The 22,340-nt window shown below is 42.8% G+C and overlaps 3 protein-coding genes across 4 annotated transcripts; 1 reads left to right on the top strand and 2 right to left on the bottom strand.

Annotated features, from left to right (window-relative positions):
* Positions 1-991: 991 nt before the first annotated feature.
* LOC137892338 (potassium voltage-gated channel subfamily F member 1-like) lies at positions 992-3,909 on the bottom strand. Its single transcript, XM_068737391.1, has one exon. It carries the CDS (start codon positions 3,696-3,698, stop codon positions 2,199-2,201), a length of 1,500 nt encoding a protein of 499 aa, XP_068593492.1. The 5' UTR covers positions 3,699-3,909; the 3' UTR covers positions 992-2,198.
* A 2,247-nt stretch (positions 3,910-6,156) lies between these two features.
* Positions 6,157-11,622, top strand: pdia6 (protein disulfide isomerase family A, member 6). Of its 2 annotated transcripts, none has more exons than XM_068737295.1 (13): positions 6,157-6,265; positions 6,584-6,725; positions 7,500-7,557; positions 8,229-8,355; positions 8,528-8,634; positions 8,743-8,867; positions 8,986-9,100; positions 9,235-9,375; positions 9,693-9,777; positions 9,993-10,065; positions 10,146-10,304; positions 10,397-10,493; positions 10,932-11,622. In XM_068737295.1, the coding sequence occupies exons 1-13, from the start codon at positions 6,247-6,249 to the stop codon at positions 11,001-11,003; spliced, it is 1,320 nt and encodes a 439-aa protein (XP_068593396.1). In that variant the 5' UTR covers positions 6,157-6,246; the 3' UTR covers positions 11,004-11,622. The 2 variants fall into 2 exon arrangements, with proteins under 2 accessions (XP_068593396.1, XP_068593395.1); XM_068737294.1 differs by having other exon boundaries at positions 8,740-8,867.
* On the bottom strand, positions 11,546-21,954 carry hpcal1 (hippocalcin-like 1). Its single transcript, XM_068737296.1, has 4 exons — positions 21,533-21,954; positions 15,614-16,118; positions 13,971-14,076; positions 11,546-12,257 (listed from the first exon to the last, which is right to left on the bottom strand). Exons 2-4 carry the CDS (start codon positions 15,989-15,991, stop codon positions 12,160-12,162), a joined length of 582 nt encoding a protein of 193 aa, XP_068593397.1. The 5' UTR covers positions 15,992-16,118; positions 21,533-21,954; the 3' UTR covers positions 11,546-12,159.
* Between the last annotated feature and the right edge of the window lie 386 nt (positions 21,955-22,340).

Raw genomic sequence — 22,340 nt, 5'->3', positions numbered from 1 at the left:
ACGAGTCTTCTTTGTTTCATTACAGGTGCTAAATTCTAAATTAACGGCATATCTAGTGTCTCCACAAGTCTCTGAACATGGCGACGGCTGAGCCGAAGGCTAGCAGCTAACAGTCACAGTGAAGTTGTTTTTAAAAACCAAAATCAACATACCATCTGTATTTTCACATCCTTCACCTTGCCATTTTAATCTTTTCAAAAATACTTTTGAAAATGGATTTTTTTTTTCTGAGTGTTGCATGCAGGTTACAGTTAAGGTTAGGCAGCTTTTATTCTGCAGCAGTCATTCCCAAACAGTAATACAAACAAAAAAAGCCACTCCAAGTGGTAGTAGTGCAAACTTCCAAATTTACCAAAACAGAAACCAAAAAAATATTATTATAGCAATATCCACTTTTATAAAAATGAACAGTGTTAAACAACATCCAGTTAAAATGAAGTAAAATTAAAATATTTGGTACGTTGAGTGTATTTGGGCTGTGGAGGGATATAAAAAGAAAGTTTGGGAACCACTGCTGTATGGTTTGGCAATGGGGGGGGATCTTAAGGAAGACTTTGGATATATGAATATGTATATGTATACATAATATATGTTCCCCCTTCAACGACCCAAACCCTCTTCTTCTGCATCACTCCACTTCCAGGCCTCCTGCTGCTATCAATGCCCTCGTCTTATTCTTCTTCATATTCCCCCATTTTGGTTGGAAAAATCACACGCACGAGGCAAGATATTAAACTTATTTCATAAAATTTCACACAATAAGATCGGGCACAGGAACACAACCTTGACATCAATCATCCCCTCCAGGTTGCGAAAAGATTAAACCGCTGACATCTGAGACGTGACATTTATTTCAAATCTGAATAATAGCTCCCCGACTGTGACAACTAAGGTAAGGATTGTTCTATTTGTTCATGTCACTCAGACTAATGGTGTAGGAGGAGAGACCTTTCAAACTGTGGAACTTTAACCTTTAAATGCCCATTAAGCCAATTCACAGTGCATTTTGATAAAACATGGACACAGTGTGAAAGTGTTTCATCAAAATAAGAGCAGTAATGCACTAAGACACATTTTACAGGCGGACACTTCCTATTGATGCTCTCACACCGTCTTTTCATGTCGATGACCTGCTGCTCTGATAATGCATTCACTGTTCTTGACGAATTAATGAAAAAAAAAAATGCCCCCCGTTATTGATACTTTTATTTATATTTTCATCAGACATCTTTTCTTTTCCACTCAGACTTTCAGCCTCCACTTTGAAAAGCAGGATTTTTGAAGTTTAATAATTCAGCCATTGGGATTATTTCCGTTTAACCTCCAGCCTGTTTCTCCTTCCCCTCACACCCATAACTTGTAGTCAAGTTATTCCACTGGACCTCGGGGAGCGAGCAGAGTGGCGATGGCTGCTGCAAAATTTAAACCCATCATAGGACAAGTCCTGCAGCAGGAAGCTTCTGAGTTGGCAGTTTTTGATTACATGGTCCTATCTGGAGCTGCAGATTCACTGACATTCACTGCCTTCACTACTTCTGCACAGTGTGGGCTTCATATCTGATGCATTGCTTCACAGCCATACAGTGTCAGTTACAGAAGATCGCCAGCAGAAACAGAAATAAACTGCCTTGATGATATGTTGCTTTTATAATCCTATTCATATTGTAATGTATAGCATTAAAAAGTCACTGGTAAATACCAAGTCTTTACCTTTTTATGTTGTTGTCATGCCTGTACCTTCATAAACCTTTCATGGGATGACTATATTTCTCATCTTTTCTCCTGGAGGAGCTGCCAATATTTCTTCTTTTGTCTATAAACATTCATCGGGATATATTGTATATCTGTACAGAGAAATATAAGCTACGGTGCAGTCTACAGTACGAGTGTGAGGGATGGGGATGGGGGTCGTTATATAAGAAGTCTACTGGCTGTTCAAACAGAAGCCCTCCGCCCTACAGGGAGTCACTGCGCAAAGGCACAGCTCATCAAGTCAATATCTCACACGTATGTCCCTTTAATGGGCGCCATTCCTCAAATGCATTCACGGCCCTCCGAGAGCTTTACTGCGGTCCTACTAGTTATAATAATGTCCCCAGTCATCGTGGTATAATTAACCCTGAAGTGCGGGTTTAAGTTTAAAGAAGTCAGCGATTAATGATTACTTTGTTGAGTCTTTTCAGATGAGTCTTCGGTGTTCATGAGATGAAATATTCAGTGGCCTCGGCTGTGCTTTCAAAGCTTGTGTCCATGCTGGGGGTCTGGATCCCGGCCCCTCCTCTGGGATCCTTCAGTAAGGGGATGTAGGTGTCGCTGAGACAGGAGCGCATGGCGTTGTCCCAGACCCCTGCGCCACAGACATGTTTGTGGGCGCCGGGCGCAGCCTCCAGCTCGCCCTCGCCGGAGCGCAGCGCCATCAGTTCGATCTCATGCTTGGCAGCAGTCTCCAGCACCTGTTGCTTGTTATAGAACAAGACGAAATTGTTGATGATGGGGTGAATAGGCAGCGCTATAGCGATCACTCCGCACAGAAAACTGATGGCCGCGTTACACCGACCTAAAGTGGTCTTGGGGTAGACGTCTCCATAGCCCACCGTGGTCATGGTGATCACAGCCCACCAGAACGACTGTGGGATGCTGGTGAACAAGGTTTCCGGGTGGTTCTGCTCCATGGTGTAGCCCAATGCGGAGAAAAGGAAGACCCCTACGCCCATATACATGAGGAGCAGTCCGAGCTCTTTGAAGCTGCTCTTCAGGGCAGATGTGAGGGTCTGGAGTCCAGCGGAATGGCGAGCCAGCTTGAAAATGCGCGCAATGCGCATTATGCGTAAAGCCTGCACCGCCTGCTGAACGTTAGCCAGCTCCATCACTCCCGTGCCGAATGAGGTCAGAATCAGCACCACGAAGAAGGGCATGATCGCCATGAAGTCGATGATGTTCATGAAAGCCAGGACAAATTTGATTTTATTTGGGGAGGAGATCAAACGCAGGATGTATTCAATAGTAAACCAGCCGATACACACCGTCTCGATGACCTCCAGAGTTGGGTTCTCCGTGAGGTTACCCTCCGAGTCCTCCACCTGCAGGTCGGGCAGGGTCCCGACACACATCACCACGGAGGAGACGAGGATAAAAATGAAAGAAACTATGGCGATTATGTGCGCAGGCAGCGAGGACTCCGGCTTCTCCATCAGCCTCCAGAGGCACATCTGGAAGCGCTGCCAGCCTGCTGCAGACGGATCTCCCTCTCGGTCCACCAGGATAGTTCTCACTTTCTCTGCGATCTCTGCGAGTTCATCCTCCACCTCGTTCAGGTGGCATTTACAACAGTCGTCCAGGAAATCAGAGTTGATCTTCCAGAACTCCATCTCTTTCATGAAACAAATTGGACAGATGCCTCGTTTCATGTGAATCTCTCCGTAATAATACAGCTCAATTATACACTTAAACGCGTCGGGGTCTCTGTCAAAGTAAAATTCTCCGGTGTCGGGGTCGTAGTCGTCACATTGTGAGGATATTTCTTCGGAAGACTTAAGCGAACAGTCGACCAGTTCTGCCAGCCGAGTGTCCGGGTAGCGATTCAACACGTCCCCATACAACACCTGTTTCACCCCGCCGATGTTCACAACAATCTCTGTCTCTTCGCTGGCTTCGGAGCCGTTGCAGTCTCCGTAGCGCGTCCGCTGGATCCCCCACATGATGTTGTCAACAAGTCCGCCGCAAAACAGCCCAAGCCCCCGAGATGTTCACACAATTGTACCGTCAAAGTAAACACAAGTCACAAGCCCCGACGCTGCGCATACAACCTCAAATATCTTCATATATTTGTGTTTGAAATATATATGTATATATATATACATATATATTTACATATATAGATGTTTGCTCAGAGGTGACTGCAGCGTGAAGTCTTCTCAGCTAAACACAACACTCTTGCGCGCTCTGAGAAAGTTGGTATTGAAGTGCGCGTAACGTCAAGTGAGCCACAATCAAACCACTTGACTTCCGGTGATAACTTTCAAATTAAATCCTTAATGACCAATTCTTTTTCTTTTTGCTTCACCACCAAACACTCCTGAGCGCAATTTGAGCCAATTATTTGAAAAAAAAAAAATGTTTTGTAGCTCCAGATGATCAAGCAGTTCATAATCAATCCATGTCCTCTCTGAAAATGTGTCTTCTTACAACGCCCACCATTGCAAATCTTTCCTCTATAATTTATATTGTTTGGGGCAAAACAGGAGGAAAACAAAAAATGTATAGTATTTAAAACACACACACACACACACACACACACACACACACACACACACACACACACACACACACTACAATAACAATATATGTCTCCCAAACCAACCAAATGATTGATTAGATATCCTTAAAAAAAATAACATCAATGTAAGAATATCAGAGTATTATCAGAATATTTTGTCAATATCACATTGACAAAAATGATCAAAAATAAGGCCCAAAGATCAGGATGTAACACTCAAAATAACTAGACGAAACAAATGGAGAAAATCACATTTAGAAAGATATGCTTTTATTTTGAAGGGTACCATCGTGTTTTCCGGTCGCGCTCAGCGCAGTGCAGACAGGCGCAGCACATGACATATTGTGAAGCAGCAAACAGGGAAATCCAGGACACGCACTCAGCTCGAAGAACAATTACTTACATTTAATCGATTAACAGATAACACATAACAAACCTAAATCATCCTCTTTTTTTATACAATAACCTATAAAATCCTCTTTTTATACCCCCCGACCAAGACGCATTATCTATCATCCATTTTGAATGCGTTACAGGCTAACACCAATTTACCCAGACGAAAAAGATTAAGGCTAAATAATAATGAATCTTAATGACTTAATCTGGGAGATAATGGCTCTTTAGCGATGTGATAAATGACAGTGATGGCTGAGGATTACAAGTACTCGTGCCATCAGTGGAAGCATTGAAAGGAATCTGTTGGGTTATTTCTTAGGCTACTTTCAAATATAAATCCGCAAAATAAGATTTATTAATTAACAACTCTGAGTTCAACTGATCAATTCTGCAATCGCGTACACTGAACTGATTGGCAGTCAGACAGAGCAGCGTCCGAACAGTAGTTTTGCCTTGTTGTTTGTCTCCACCTAGTGGCGCAACCTTCACAATACAGGAGCCTAAACGCTTACGTGTTTCTCCTTGCAAACAGCGGTGCAAATTAGGAATCCATGAATACGTGATACAAAAAACAACAACAACGTACACTACAATAAAGTCCACTGTTTGAGTTGTATACATTCTTGAAGCCATAATACCCTCAAATAAAGCCTACAGTGCAGTGGTGCAAGTCAAACTTTGGTTAACATTAAGTGTCTTTATAGTGTTTTAATTTTCTTTCAAAATGATAATGAAGAACATAATGTGGGCTTTCATTGTTGGATTTAAATAAAAAAGGTATTTTTTTGTATTACAAATCAATTTATTGACTTGAGATTATAGTGAATTTATTAAGACTTGAGACATTTTTGTTCTGTTCTCAATAAGTATTCTTGTACAAGTTATCAGTGGCAGCTTGACAAATTTGAAGTACTTGCAGCCTACTTTACATGAGTGTTCCCATTGTATAGGCTGCTAGTTTGTACTTAAACATGTAAATATACATTCTACTTCGCTATTATTATTCGACTACTGAATTGAGATTACAGATTAAGATGCTGAGTTTGTAAAAAATGTTACCAATGAAACTCAGAAGTCTGTAAAGGCATTAAATAGCTTCACTACAACTGACTCCGACATTAAAATAATGATAACAACTTATTGCATCAAAATAAATAAGCAATTATCCTGTATAATAACTAACGTTACTTTAACTTTAAATACTTAACATAAGCTGTACTGATACTACTTCCTGCCTGCATTTTGTCTGTATTCATAGTCTCTATTCTCATGTTTATTTTTTATCATATCCTCTTAATGCAGTTATATGCTAACTATATAACTATATGCTAATTATCCTGCCCTCCTTTCTCGAAGACGGATCCACTTGTCCTCAGTTGTATCGGCTCGCTAAACTACACGGCGCACGCTGATTGGCTGAGGCGCAGCATCGGTACAAGTGGACCAATCAGCGTGGGCCACGGTGAGGTTTTTTTTTTCTTTCCCGTATTACTTTCCCTGAGGGAAGCAGCGGCAGCAGTCTTGCGTGTGTTGCTAACAGAGACGACGTCCAGAGACAGAGAGCGGCTGAAACCATGAGGCCACTTTTACTTGGTAAGTGGCAACAGCCGTTCAACCAGCGAAACACTCGTGTGTATGTGTGTGTGTGTGTGTGTGTTAACGTTAACGTTAGCTACTGCTGCTTGTAGCTTGAATAGCTAAGTTGAGCTGCACAGAACACAGCCAGGCCTCCGTTATCAATGAATTAATACACGGAAATTGCATTTGCTGTCCCTTAATTCTGCATACGAACTGCATTTGAATAGGCTCGTGACGTCCTTTGTCAGTCCTTACTTCTTGAACACGTTTCAGCACAACGTGCGTCGTTGAGAGTAAAACCCTTTTTTGTTGTTGTTGTATCCTCTCCAACAGGAGTGCTGGGCTGCTCCCTGCTGCTGTGTGTCCGAGCCTTTTACTCCGCCAGTGATGATGTTGTCGAGCTCACTCCCTCCAACTTCAACAAGGAGGTGATCCAGAGCGACAGCCTGTGGCTGGTCGAGTTTTACGCTCCCTGGTGAGGTCCTTTTTGACTCTTTTCGGTGGCCGTTCATTCATGGCAACAAGTGTCCTCGGATGAACCCGAGCAGTGCCACAGTGACCTAAGTTTTAAAAATGCCATGGACTCAGGGATGTTTGAGTCATCACATTGACCTTAGAAAGGACACTAGGCAAAGTTTTATGCAAAGATGGTAGATCCTCCTTGGGTCAGTTACACAGTTCAAGTAATACTCAAAGTAATTCAACCTGCAGGATAAGGATACAGGATTTAAAAAAAAAAAAAACCCTGTAATAAACACGTTTTAGCATATATTCTGGTAAACGACATACATAAAACACACTCAACATAGAACAGAAAATGACTTCATTTTCTATTCTTGATTGAATAACCCTTTTATCATAGCATGCCAGGTCAATTAACTTGACACGCGTCAGATGAAGGTATATTCAGAGACCAGACCATGAAGAGCTTTACGCATCAGGAGCAAAGTGGACTCTGTAGTGAACAAAGAACTGTCGGTGAAAAGGTGTTGAATATTCACAGGATGTGTTTTAAATACTGAATAATTTGGTTCTGTGATTCATTTGAGTGACAAATACTTGATGATCAAATTCAAATGTTTCTGGACTTTGAATACTGTTCGTCTACCACCTTTTTTTCTAATTTGCACAGATTTGAAACTCCTGCAGCGTCTATTGCTAGATGACAATAGAAACGACACGTTCATCTTTTTTTTTTTTTTATATAACTGACCGTAAATTTCGTCCCTTATCTTCTCCATCACCACAGGTGTGGCCACTGTCAACATTTAACCCCCGACTGGAAGAAGGCAGCTACGGCCCTCAAGGTAAACAAAACGCCTCCCCTTTGGCCGTTTACCAGCTGAGCTGCATTCTGACCTCTACCAGTTCTACCAGGGCCGTGATGACGAAATCAAATATCAGAATATATTATTTTTAGTGAATACTGCTATTGGATTATGAGGATGTGCCTTCACTAGATGTTTGCTTCAGGCAGCTGTGACTACGCAGGTATACTTCATTTTCCATTTCACTCGGCGAAAACAAACATAAGTTATGCTTTAAGTTATATCACAATAACGAAGCTCACAGCTTTGTTCCACCTACAGGTTTGTAACTCAGCAGTGAGAATAACAGCAGGCGTGTGACGTGGGCAGACATTAGAACTCTAGTCAAATATTAGTGAGTCTTTCTTCATTTTTTTTGGCTTAAACTGAGGTAATATTATTCATTGCTTTTCCACACATAGCTATCGCCTCTGATATTATTTTTGTAACAATATGTGTGTGTGTGTGTGTGTGTGTGTGTGTGTGTGTGTGTGTGTGTGTGTGTGTGTGTGTGTGTGTGTGTGTGTGTGTGTGTGTGTGTGTGTATACACAAAAGTAACGGTTGCCTTTCTTCATTGACATGCTGATGAATGACAGGCTGGCTGTAATTTAAAAGTTGAGACTAGACACTTTTTTTTTTTTTTTGTTTCCCCCCCCCTGTAATCCCTCAGGGTATTGTGAAGGTTGGTGCAGTAGATGCAGACCAGCACAAGTCACTGGGCGGCCAGTATGGCGTCAAAGGTTTCCCCACCATCAAGATCTTTGGAGCCAATAAGAACAAGCCGGAGGACTACCAAGGTACAGCCAAAACCGCCAAGTTAATAAATAACTTCTGTTTGGTGAATACGCAGCTTTTTGTGAGTTTGAAATCTTCCTCTACAGCTCTAAATGAATTTCTTCGGCTGCAATGACCTACCTACCTTTTTTTTTTTTCTTTTTTTTTTTGTGAATCCCCGTCGTCTTCCTCCAGGTGGACGCAGCAGCCAAGCCATCGTGGATGGAGCCATGAACACTCTGCGCACGCTGGTGAAAGACAGGCTGAGCGGCAAGTCTGGCAGCTCCGGCTACAACAAACAGGTGGATACATGAGGGACCCCGTGCTGTGGCTTGTTGTAATTATTTGGAAACATCAAAAAAAACAACCTTCAGTGAACTTTTAAGTAACGCTCCGCTTCCTTCCAGCAGAGCGGCGGCGGCAGTAAGCAGGATGTGGTCGAGCTCACCGACGACAACTTTGACAAGATGGTGTTGGGGGGCGATGAGGTGTGGATGGTGGAGTTCTTCGCCCCCTGGTGCGGACACTGCAAAAGGTGCGTTTGATACCTCACACAGTCCACCAGCTTACCCAGCTGTAAGAAACGGTGAACCCTATTAAAACCGTTTTAGTGCAATCTGAGCAAACCGTCACTTGTTTCCCGTTGTTGGCAGCCTGGAGCCCGAGTGGGCAGCCGCAGCCTCGGCCGTCAAGGAGCAGACCAAAGGCAAGGTTCGCCTCGGAGCCGTGGATGCCACTGTGCACCAGGCTGTGTCCAGCCGCTACGGGGTGAGCGAGAAGTCAATGCGGTGCATACTTTCCTACACTGACTCCTTAAATGCATATCAGTATGCCACTAGATCTAAAGGTCGTGATTTGCAGAAGTGGAACGGTATGCGTTTTATGTGTTTGTTTGTTTTTAGGTCCGTGGATTTCCCACCATCAAGATTTTCCGCAAAGGGGAGGAGCCGGAAGACTACCAAGGAGGCCGCTCCCGTGGCGACATCATCGAGAGGGCCGTGGACCTGTTCTCTGACCACGCTGCTGCTCCTGAACTGCTGGAGGTCGGTGTTCTTTGCGTCATACGGTCGTGAGCGAAAAGGTTACGGCGCCGTTATTAGACGAAAACAAAAAGGGTCCGAAAGAATCTAAAAGCCATAAACCACAAGATTGTTATTTAAGTTATGTTTTCTACAGTGTTAATGAACACAATTGTGATTCAATGAATAATCTAACTTTTTTTAAATTTGGAAATATTGCCAGACAGAATACAGTAAACATGTACTAATATTCAAAATATGACTAATATTTCCATTGTTTTTCAGCTTTTTGTTAACATTAAACATTAAATTTGTGCGTATTGTAAATGTTTGTCCCTCAGATCCTCAATAACGACATCCTGAAGAAGACCTGTGAGGACAGTCAGCTGTGTGTGATTGGGTTTCTGCCACACATCCTGGACACAGGTGAGACACGACTCTGAACACGTTCAATAGTCTAACCTTAAAGATCAGAGAACACTGATCTGATATCTTTAGCGTGCTTATAGTTCACTGGATGTTTTTTGAATTGATGGTACTGTTATTATTCAATCTTTTATCAAACGCAGCAGTCTGATGCATTGAAACGTCGTTTTAATCCCTGAATCGCTCACCGTGAAACCGTCCTTGTCCCTCAACAGGCGCAGCGGGGAGAAACGGCTATTTGGAGGTGATGAAGCAGATGGCTGAGAAGTACAAGAAGAAGATGTGGGGGTAAGGATGACGGAACGCTCATGGATTGTTACACAAATGACTAATTGGGACCGGCTAATATCCTGTTCTCGCGTCGTCAGCTGGCTGTGGACTGAAGCTGGAGCTCAGATGGAGCTGGAGGCCTCTCTTGGTATTGGTGGATTTGGCTATCCTGCGATGGCGGCCATCAACGCACGCAAAATAAAATTTGCTCTGCTCAAGGGCTCCTTCAGTGAGACTGGCATTCATGAGTTCCTCAGGTAGTTTGTTTTTCTTCATCATAACAAGAACCAATGTAAAAAAAAATATGCCTCTCGAGTAAGCTGAACGATGTGCTTCACCTGTTCCTCAGGGAGCTCTCTGTAGGCCGAGGCTCAACCGCCACACTGGGAGGCAATGTCATGCCCACCATTCACACCGTTGAACCCTGGGACGGCAAAGACGGACAGGTGAGTGGGAGCGCCACAGTGGAGTTCAATCAATCGTCCGGAGCTTGACGTGGGTCTTGAGAACTCTGCTAAAGTTATTTAAAAAAAAAACAAAAAACGGTGTTGACAAGAATACAGCAGAAACGGAACAGAAAGCTGGAACACAAAAAGTTAAATATGGATCTTTAGATGGCTTTAAGATGAGACCATATAGTCTGCCTTCACTTTTACTTCTATCGCAGCACAATCTCAGTCAAGACGCTCAACCAAAATTTCTGACGTGCCAGAAATCCAAATCTTTTGATAGTTTGGAACGACTACAGATCCGGCAGAAATTTGGCTCGGTTGTAAAAATTTGGGTTAAAATGTTTCCTGGTTTAATGCGTAGTTGCGTAGTGTCTCTTTGTCCCCGTCTTTGGTCACAGTTTTGTCTTTTTTTTTTTTTATTTCCAACTGCAGCTTCCCGTGGAGGAGGACTACGACCTCAGTGACGTAGACCTGGATGATGACTTTGATAAAGATGAGTTATGAGCCCCAACGGGGCGGGAACTGACTTGGTTCAATCTGGTCTGGTCTGGTCTGGTCCTGCGCGACCCCCCCCCCCCCCTCTCCTGTGGACAAATGGGAGGCCCGGTCGCCCAGTTACTGAAATATTCCAGAAAAGACACACAAGAGACACCTGCAGTTTCTCACATCATCTTTGTCAGTCACACAGGGATAGGGGGGGTGGGGGGGGAGGGGCATGTGTCTCTGGAGTGAACTCTGCCTCACATTAGAAGCTGCATGTTTATACGGCGGCCTCCAGCTGAGAGGGGGAGGAGGCTACGAATGTGGCGTTTCAGTTCATTCAAGTCTTTTTCAAACATTGTTCGCTTCTCCCCTTTTCAGACACCCTCCAAGCACCTGTTTTAAAATGTGGACTTGTCAAAGTAACACTTTAATGTCCAACCTTATGTGACTCTTTATATATATATTTGTTTGTTGTTTTTTTTTCTCTTTTTAAAACCAGTAAGAGGGAATCTTGCTGGGTTTTCATGTCTGTCCACAAGGGGGTACTGTGGGACTTGTGTAGATTTTTCTTACACGACTTTATTTCAATTGTGTGAAAACAAAAAAATTTTGTTACAAAAATAAAAAGGAATAAAAACAATCACGGGCCTCATTATTCACATAAACTGTAACAATATCAGAAAACTCTAAATCACCGGGCACATGCAATACCGAAGGTGTTATGGGAAACGTTCAGAAGAGCAACTTGTTGATATCCTGAACACAAGTTGAATCAAATTATAAGAAGTGATCTAATTAGTTTCCACCTGGTGTAACATAATGGGTATTTATAATACTTGCAAGCACATAATCCAGTCACTATAAATATATGATATGGCACTTCACTTATGAACGGGTAAAAACCATTTCAAGGCAGGAGAGCTTTGGATAAGCGTGTACACAAAACACCTCAACTGAGTCCACAGGAAAGGAGAAAAGAGCCACATTGACAAAAAGAGAATCACCCATTAATGTAAACAATAAGACGACGACTGTTCAGAATGAAAGGATTGTCTGGTGGGTGGGTGAGAGCTGTGGCGATGACCAGCCGATGGATGTGGGTTTGTGATGGTGTGTGTGTGTGTGTTTTTTTTTTTTTTGGGGGGGGGGAATGTGCGTCTGTTATTGTCACTGGTCCTCAGAACTGACGAGAGGCTCCCTGATCCGACTGCAGCAGTCTGACGATGGACGGGTCGCTCTTGGCACCTTTAATGAACTCCTCCAAAGACAGTCGACCTGTGAAGCACAGATCAGAGAAAAGATTCTCGTTCATACAGTGAATCATACGGCAAGCAGCCAATAACGTCAACGGAAAAGCCTCTGATGCTCCTCTACAATATAATCACCGATTTCCTGTAAACACAGTCCAGGCAAAGTCCATAATAAATTACTATGAACTTAGATTGACTGGATGATTGAGTCGTTTATAGCTAATAACAGTTGTGCTATTTTCAAACAGGAACGGGCAAAAACACATTTCATGTATTTATTATGCCAACACAGTATATTGTTTGTAAGATTATAAAAATGACAGTACTTCATTTTAATAAGTCATTTCTAAGTAATTCATTTAGAAATCCCTTTTAAATCATTAAGATGAATTTGTAATGGAAACATACAAGCTGTTTTTTTTTAAACCCAGTCTGTGTTTAAAACCCAATCGTAAGCATTGCAAAAGTGAAATCTGACAATACTGGCAGCAAATGTTATTATTTTAGCGCACCGCAGTTTGTTCAAATTAACTACCACTTTCAGTCAAACAGCATCTGTATGAATTGCATTAGAAGGGCGGGTCAGCTGCAGCCGTAGGCCTGGTCCTGTGGTCCCATGTGACGATATAAAACACACATCCTGACCTCCAGACCGTCTGCTCCAAAACACATCCAGCCGCCCACTGCCATACGACTAGCTCTAAACATCTCACTGAGATGTGACATGTCAACAAAACAGCGAGCCTTGGTGCGACTGCCCTGCCTGTGGCTCTTTCTTGCTGTGTGTGTGGCTGACTTCCTTGCAGGTACAGGAGGTGGGCGGGGCAGAGGGACGTCAGTCAAATGGCAACACGGGCTCTTTGTGCCGCTGCGCTTTTAAAAAAAGCCTCTTTGAGCTCCGCCGCTGGCTTTCTCTCCTAACCGAGACACCTTTTCTTTCGGTGTTATCTTGACATTATGGCTTGTGTTGTTGCACCAAACAACATTTCCACAATGCTGAACTAGCTGATTCCACACGCCACCTGTTAGTTTAGGTGTCCTTTAAATGAATAACTGACGCGTTAACGGGGCTTGTTGTGTGTCTTGTGTCAGGGCCGTGCGGCTCGGTTTGTGACGCTTGGGAAACGCTTACGTGCGCGTCACATGGGCGTCATGGGCGTCACCTTCTCACACTAAATGTCAGACCACTGACATCGAGGTGGCTCAGCGGGACCAGATACACAAGACTGTTAATTATCTTGTGAGTAACGCTCGTGTTATGTCATGTTGTACGGCGTCCTATTTCTCCGTGTCTTTGTCTGTCGTCTCAACCGCTCTGTGGTGGCAATTGTCTAATGTCAGAGACATTAAATACAAATTTCATGATATATCTATATTTGGTAAGGCTTTACTTTCAGTGATATATTTAGCATTAATAAGCAGTCATCTAATAAAAGTGTATAACACACCATAGTGAAGTTGTATGCAGATATAAGACATTTTTATTAATGTACAGAATTTGTCAGCACTTTTTTATATTATTAACTGTTTTACTAAATTGTCATTATATGGTTATACACCAGCCCACAGGAGGCGTTATGGTTATATCCGCTTACAACCACCCCAACTGTTAAAGCTCACATACCTGTAAGTAAGAAGCCGGTTTTATTCAGAACTCCCTCTCTTTCACGACTGATAGTGACAGCCGGTTGTGAAATCTCCTCACAAAGGCACATCAAAATAAAAACATCGGTCTTACCATCATTGTCGACGTCCATCTGTCTGAAGATCTTGTCTGTCCTTTTCTCTGGTGTCGATTCGTCCTCAGGCATCTTCATTACTGAGGACACCATCTTATAAATTGCCTACAAAAGGAAGGGGGGAGAACGATTGCTCTTGGGTGCAATATCAAATTCTGTTTGTCGTCTGTGTAACGCTTTTAGGCAGTCAAATAAAAAATAACTGTTCCCCACCGGGCAGCAACCTCTGGTTCTAAAAAGGTGAAGACAACGTGCCTTAAACTTATTTCTAATCCTCTGGTTTAAAAAAAATGATTCAGATTGTATAGAAGTCAATGAGAAAACTTGATTTTTTTTTTTTTACCTCGGTAAACATTGTAAACGTGACTTTATGGTCTCAATCACTATTCTCAAGTCTTCTTCAAAACATGCAAGATGTTCGCTTTGTAAATGTTGGTCCTATTTATGAAACAGACAATAAAGCAGGGCATGCTTTATCAAGGGTGTGTTTTAAGATCCTGAAAGTTAATGGTAACCTTTTTCGGTGGCCTAAAGATGTCTTTGGTTTTGCTAAGCTCCGCCCTCTCGTGACATCCGACATGCATGTGGGTTCAAAACAGCAGTCCGCAATCCAACCGGTGATGTCAGTTACTATGACCACCTCTGATATGCTGTCGGCGTTCCCATCTGACACCTTCGTTCCATCTTTTGTCTGAGTGACCTGCTTTCTATTGCTACCTGGTAACGACGGCGCTCTGGCAGGTGAAGCTCATCCCGCTGTTACACTGTCACCCGGTAAGTGACTCATTAGGAACCTCTACAGCTGCACACATTTCAGGTCGCGTAAAGCTCTGTGACGAGGAAAAGGTTTTTGCTGGAAAAAACGGAAAGCGTTGACCTTTAACAAAAGCTCTGATGCTTTTGCATGTTTTTTTTTTTTGTTTTTTTTTTCACGTTCATTTGTATCCACAAACCAAACGAACTGAGCCAATATTGATATGGCCCTGCAGGCTGCTCAGCTCGCCATATTGGAAGAGTAAATATAGCCACGGTGATAAGAAGGACAGAAAGGGCGGCCCGCATCCATCATGTGAAGTATCTCATAAATTCAGAGCCACAGATGACTGCTGAGCCTAAAAGCAGTCAGTAGACAGAAAGCTGTACGCTGACCTACTAGTGGATACATCAGTGATTGGCAACTATTTTGACAATTTTTGTTGTTTTAGCAATTTTTATAGCAACGGAATTAAAAAATATTCAGTTCCAGCATCTGTTCTGTTCTTTTTTTTTTTTTTTTTTTACTTATTAGTAAACTAAATATTTTTAGGTTTTGTAAACAAGATGCTTACTGACTATTTTTCACTATTTTCCGACATTTTATAGACCACACAATTCAACAATTATTCTAGACAATAAACAGCAGATTTATATATGTAAGTAATCATTAATTGCAGCCATACTTGGAATTACAATCAGCATTAATAGTAATAATTTAGTTTAGTCCGTATTTTTGTAATAAATTACAACTAACCCCAAAGGAATCTGATTAAATGTCTCCGTTTTATCTGTCTTTTCCCTTTCCTTTTCGGAGTTAGGTTTAGGGATTTTTACTCAACTTGTGATGTAGTGAATAAGCCTGTTCTGTCATACAGTGCGTCCTTACCTGAACTATCTCCAGCATCTCTGCCCGGCTGATGTACCCATTCCCGTCCAGGTCGTACATGCTGAAGGCCCAGCGCAGCTTCTGCTCCAAGCCGCCACGAGATGTCACGCTCAGGGCGATGATGAACTCCCTGAAGTCGATGGTGGCATCTCCGTTGGTATCGAACGTGCGGAAGACGTGCTCGGCGAACTTTGAGGCATCCCCGTAGGGGAAGAAGTTGGCGTAGATCTTCTTGAACTCCTCCACGGTTAGGTGGCCGGTCGGACAGTCCTTGAGGAAGCCGCGGTACCACTCCTGCAGCTCGTGGTCGGTGAACTCCGTGTTCTCTCTCAGGTCGTTCAGGACCTCGGGCCGCAGCTTGCTGTTCTGTTTCCCCATGACGCGGAGCTCTCGGGGCAGGCAGGTCAGGGAGCCGGGCTGTGTGCTTCTACCTTCTCCTTTCACTTCTCCACTCCCGCTTCGCTTTCACTCTCCACGTCGCCGGCTGCTCGGCTTCCTTCTGCTCCTGCAGGGGGACCGACAACGCTCATTAATATCCTCGTGTGAACATCATAAATGATTCATTGGTTCAATAACTCCTCTCAGCTTGCAGCAGTGTTTTATCATAAAAAAAAAAAAACATCTGCTGATGAGGCTTCTCAGGCTGCCAAGCTGAGGGATAAATCTGGACAGTTGAGACAGTGTCCACACACAGTAGGAAAATAGAGATTAGATTACAACTCAGACCTCACGAGGTTACAATATGCGTGTGTGTGTGGATGTGTCTCTGCGGATGGACTATTAATCCTCTGTCACAGTGATAATGTGTCGACCTGTAATTGCGCGGTGGAGGGACAAGTGTTCTGGCGCACTGTAATTCTCAATAAACCCACTTGCTTAAAGGTCAGGCCGATACTGACTGTTGTTACCGAGAAAAACACACGTTCACCTCAACAACGCTCCTCACCTCTATGTGAAAAATGCATAAGCGGTGGAGTTCATACACTGATCAACTAGAGAAATACAGATAAAGGGGGGAAAAAAAAAATACCAATGTTAACAAAGCATTGACCACCTGGACCTATTCACCTCTGGTTTTTGTGGTTTGTCCAAATTCGGTTTCCATGGTTATAATCTGTTTATTCATGATCGAGGATGTGAGGATGCATAAAAACAACACATCCAGGACAAAACCCAAACAATACAGTAAGTATTAGACGGGACACTGTGTGCATGCAGCCCACCGATGAAGCAGAGGCAAACAGTGTTAGTAAGCAGGAAGGTTATGACACTTGCATAACAGGTGATTATTTTTATTTATTTTTTTCAAATAAGAGAAGAAAATCTTTTCATAGATTTTGTCAGCAAGGGAACGGTTGTATAAAGAGACACATTTATTGTCAATTACACGAGGAAATGAAATCCATCTGCTCGTCCTCATTTTCAGTATCAACCATCTAAAATCTGTGTTTCATCAGAGGTCTGAGAGCAGCCTGTACGGAAGAAAGGAACCGAAAGAAAGGGACGAATTTCCAACATGGTCAGAATGTTAAAATGTCCTTTTTTTGGAAATCAAAAGACAAAAATTCACCAAAACCTGAGCAAATCTTTCACAACGCAAATCTGGTAAAGTGTGCGTGGGAGGGAAAGAAAAAGAGATGTGCGAGGGCAGGGAGGAAGAAAGAATCGAAAAAAGTATGACACATAAAAAGAAAAAACTATTTCCAGCTAATACCAGCGGTTCAATTACATAATAATCCTTCTGAATAACACATCCACTCCTCTGTGTTAGGTAGAATGGATTCATGGGAGGGAGAGATGTATTATCTCCACGTTCGTTCTCTTCCAATTATTGAAATCCCATTACTCCTGTGTCATTGGCCCCAGAATGATTGTATCTGGCGTGGAACAAATGAGAGCCGTGTGACTTTGGATGAGGTCTTTTCAACACGCAGACGCCCTTATTTCTCATAATTGTCACATGGGTGTAATTTCCTGCAATTTTTATGAATCGAAATCGGGAGAGTAACACGAGAGGCGGGCGGGTTTGAGGGCCGGCCAGTAACATAAACGCTTAACGACGTCAGCCGGGCTGAAAGATGGAAAATAAATCATTAAAACCACATGCACAGCACAATGTAATACCCCAGGTTTCCTGACACGGTTTTGTAAACAGTGCGGTGGGTACGATTTTGAAAATGGTAAGGCCGAAATATTGAATTCTGGATTGTTACATCTTTTAAGATTCAAGGGTCTACATGCTCTGTGAGGCTGTACTTAGACACAGTGGTGCTTTGAGCTAAATGCTAACATAATGCTAACAAAACTAAATTGGGCGCCAAACCATCGAGTAGAAATTAGATAATTCAGGAAAAGTAAGCAAGTCACCGACGTCATAAGGATTCACCCTCTGCTCAATGATGAATCCTATCCAATGAATGAATAATATGATACAGATGAAATTGTCTTAGAACAAAAGCCCTCTATCATAACACTATCATATCACAGGATTCCGTGGTGCTTTAACCGCCTTGGTAGCGAGCTTAGTGGCCGTAGGATAAAAAGCTGCACTTTGAGAGAATGTAACATCAAAGTCAGCTGACTGTGGTCCTGCGGGCCGGACCACATTCTTCCCGCTCTAACGTACAACAGGATGAGGGGAGCGGCAGCATCTCCTCTGGCTCTGGGTCACATGGACTTTTCCAGGACAGCTCAGTGAGCAGGCTGAGTTGGAACAGATGTAAATATGGGCGTTACACACACACACACACACACACACACACACACACACACACACACACACACACACACACACAAAACCACAAGAAATCCAGCAAGATTCCAGGCTGGAAGACCGAAAAAAAGTGCTGCCATGACGTTTCAAGAGCCTCTGCTTGCTTGACAGAGGAGATAGTTGGAGAGCAGACAGTAAATCAGTGTGCACTCCGGTGAAGAGAATGTACAAACAGTTTCACAGTTTCCCCTGGCCTCTGAAATACGCTCATTCATTACGCTCAGAATAAAAAAAAAAATAGAAAAAGAGTCGGACAATGTCGCAACACTGATCAAGCACATTTCTGAGCTGAAGTGAGAACGGCTGCCTCATAACTGTTGTTTCTGTTGTCCACATATGAAATATTGCTGCAAGAACCTTCTGCGGCGACAGTTGCTTTCCTCTCTCCGACGGGTAATTAGCTGCATTGTAATTCTCTCCGTTTGTGCTTCCTGTGTTCGCAATGAATGCATACGGGCCTCGATTTGAGACGTCACAGGATGTTTTAGATGTTTTCACAGCTGGGAACTGGGCAGGTCATTTTCTAAAGTGTCTACTTGGTGCAGTGGGAAACATCTTGAAATGTGGTCAGAAATAACCGCTGGATGTTGACATCTACACGACCTCCCGTGCAAAGAAGGTCAGGCTCTCGCCGCCTCGACTGTTAAGAGATGCAGAATAAGTTTGTGAGACCAAACGGTGTCTGCGAGTGTTGCGTGATGCACAACAGTCCCTCGACTTTGCCATTTCAAAGATTCCGTGTTTGCAATTCCTCTCTAATACAAGGCAACGGTCTCTGGTCTAGTCCACAACCCCCATAGCCGGTCCTGCTCTGTATGGTCCACTTTTTCCAGTGGGTTCCCAGCCTAATGAGACTGGTTCACACGGGCTCCAGTGCAGCAAGTATCCCCCCCCCAGCCCGAGGCTACAGTGGACGTCTATTAAATCCCTGACCAGGCAAGTTTCACTGCTGTTTGCCATTCTCAGGCCCACTTAATTTCCTGTGTGTTGGCTTTTCACAACAAAGAAATCCTCCGTTATTTTCCCAAGATTCTCAGTGCTTCCTGTAACAACAAAGAATAAATCTCAAAGACAGTCAGAAAGGGAGAGGTGACGGGTGTTTGTAGTCGTACATCCATCCATAAAGCGTGACACAAAGCCGATGGAGCTCATTATGCCTCTGACATTGCATCAGTTAGTGAGTATTATTAGTAACTCTTTTTTTTAAACATCTGTTAATTGTGTAAAAAAATCCCTGGTTTCTGTTTCTAAATTGTGAATATTCACTGGTTTTCTCAGTCTTCTGTGATCATAGATTTCACTTTTTTGGGGGGTCTGGACTGTAAGTTGAAAAAAAGACAAAGACATTGAAGACTTCAACCTTCAACTTTGCACTCTGGGAAATTGTGATGAACATTTTTCAGCATTCTGATGCAATAAAAACAGAGTTTGTTGATTGGCTGGATCATTTACGAGCATCAACCCCCCCCCCACATCCTCAACTCTGCAATATGAAAATATTTTCCACGCCGTCTTGTGTCGTGGCTCCTTTGAATGGAATGTAAGTCAAACAAACCGATATGGTCCGGTGCACAGAAAGAAAGCAGAGTTACCATTTCAGTGCTGCGTGCTGTGCTGCGATGCGGCCTGAGGTTCTTCATACTACTGCTAACTTAGACTGCATCAGGTGGGTGAGGAGTTAGTCCGGTGCAAAGAGGAAGAAAAAAAAAAAAAAAAGAGAGAATATTTGCTCTCAAGTTATTCTCGCTCTCAGCGCTGCTTCGTGCCAGTCTCTCTGAACTAGTGTCAGAGAAAATCAAGCAGAGGATCAGGATGAAGTCCCCCGACGCACCAGTAGTCAAGGCAACAAGGATAGTAGTGCCGAGGCTTATGAGAGGGAGGCGGTGTAGCTATCAATCTGGGGCAAACGCAGCGCAGAACATACATGGAGACATTTAAAAAGCTGGCTGTTGGTTTTTAAAAGCAGTTAAATCTATCACGGCGGTATTCTGTTTCTGTTTCCATTCATCCACAGTGATTTCTGCATCATGTTCATTGCTCACAAGTTCACGTCAGCAAAATCCTTATGTGGATATTTTTACAACCTTGCTAAGAATGTTTTTATTGACTGGTGAGAGGGCTTGTTTCATTTTGGATGCACTCTTCACAAGCTGGCGTTGTTCTTGTTATCTTAGACTGGCAAGCATGATAATGGCAAGACACAAAGTTTGAAGGGATGGATAAAGACGAAAGAGCTCTTAGGGCTGGGCAACAACCCAGTATAGTCATTTATAGACATCATGTGATGATATAAACTTATCAGGCCACCGTTCTACAAATATCTGTTGTCAAAAAAAAAAAATTCAAGCGAGCTATTATTAAAAAAAAAAAAAAGTAAGCTAGTGGAAAATCTCATTGAGACTAAAGTGAAGTAACTTCATTTTGTGTTGTTTTTGGCGGCCTCTCCGGATGAAAGTTGAACTGTTTCTGAGCAACCTTTAGAAGAAAAGAAAAAAAAAAACTCTCATTTTACGGCAGCAGGGTCTGACAGCCTGCTCCGCTCAGTCCCGGTTCTGGTTCTCCCGGGCCAAATCATTTCGCTGATGGACTTGTTTACTTATGTAGATCACGTGGAGGCATCGGTATTACATCGAGTTTCATAACCGGTTAAAAGTTCCTCACAGTACCTTTAGATTGTCTTATTCAAGAGACATGAGTATACAGTACATGTACACATCACGTTACAAGACAAAGTCATAAACACAATTACACACACACACACACACACACACACACACACACACACACACACACACACACACACACACACACACACACACACACACGCACTATTGGTTACTTATATTAATACGTTATCAAAGTATTTGTTTGAGGCTAAACATAGAAATGTTTTGCTCCAACAGTGAACAGTTCAATTAGTTTATTTTATGTGGTTGCGCATATACCCAATATTGTGATATAGCCTATTGTTTCAGGAAAATGCCCTTATAATTGTGATAATAACTTCAAACATATTACCAAGCCCTAATTTGTCTAAGAATCGAACGCATTAATTGCCACAGCAGACCAGGATGGACTCATTAACTGATTAGGGATAAAACAGTAGAGCTTTAACCAGTCATTCTAATGAAGTCATGTTCACTTACCTAGTTAGTAACAGCTTGTTTATGAATCTTCTGGTTCAAAAAGTCCACTTTGGTAAAGCCCACTTTCCAACTTCACGTCACCAAACACCGCACGTTTACTTCACCGTTAACTCACTACTGTGAGCCAAGCCTAACACCTCGTGTTGAAAAAAACCAGAGATGCCCGAGGGAGTTTCACCGTCTGACTCTTTCAGAAGATTAACATATTTGCAGTTTGAAAAGCCTAAATGTTGCAGTTTGAAGCGGGCTTCTTATTTGTTCGGTCCTGCCTCCAGTTCTCGGTATGAGTGGAAGATGTGGCATAGAGCTCGGTTTTCATCCGACTTCCCGACAACTAACGGGTTTCTATTTCTCTTCAAAGGCGATTTAACGTACTTAGGTCTATACGCGAGATAAGTAAGCGCTGATTACAATGATACATAACGAACATACGTGTCGAAATTAAACGTATTCCTTATTTGCAGTGTATTTTGTAACGATTAAACGACCTGTTGTACTTAAACTCCCCCCCCGCCCGCCCACCGAATGGATCGGTCCACACTCACTGCTTCCATCGTAGAAACAGTCGCAGCAGCGTCCTGTGGAAAATTATCACAGCAGACTATTATTAGCACGATATCTAAAATAGACGGTTCACATTTATGGGAAAATCTTGATACTAAGAGAAAAACTCTGCAGCTGCATCAAACACACAATGCGGAACTCACAAAAACAGTAATTCTATAATCAAATTTAGATGAAACTATTCTAGCATATGTTACAATCTATAGGCAAGGATTTGATTTGCATACTTATAATATAAAGAAGT

Source organism: Cebidichthys violaceus, unplaced genomic scaffold (genome assembly GCF_023349555.1).
Source record: "Cebidichthys violaceus isolate CVI_PGR_0920_01 unplaced genomic scaffold, fCebVio1.0.p SCAF_78, whole genome shotgun sequence".
NCBI lineage: Eukaryota > Metazoa > Chordata > Actinopteri > Perciformes > Stichaeidae > Cebidichthys > Cebidichthys violaceus.
The sequence above is the reverse complement of the archived record's forward strand: the minus strand, read 5'-3'. Positions and strand labels throughout refer to the sequence as shown.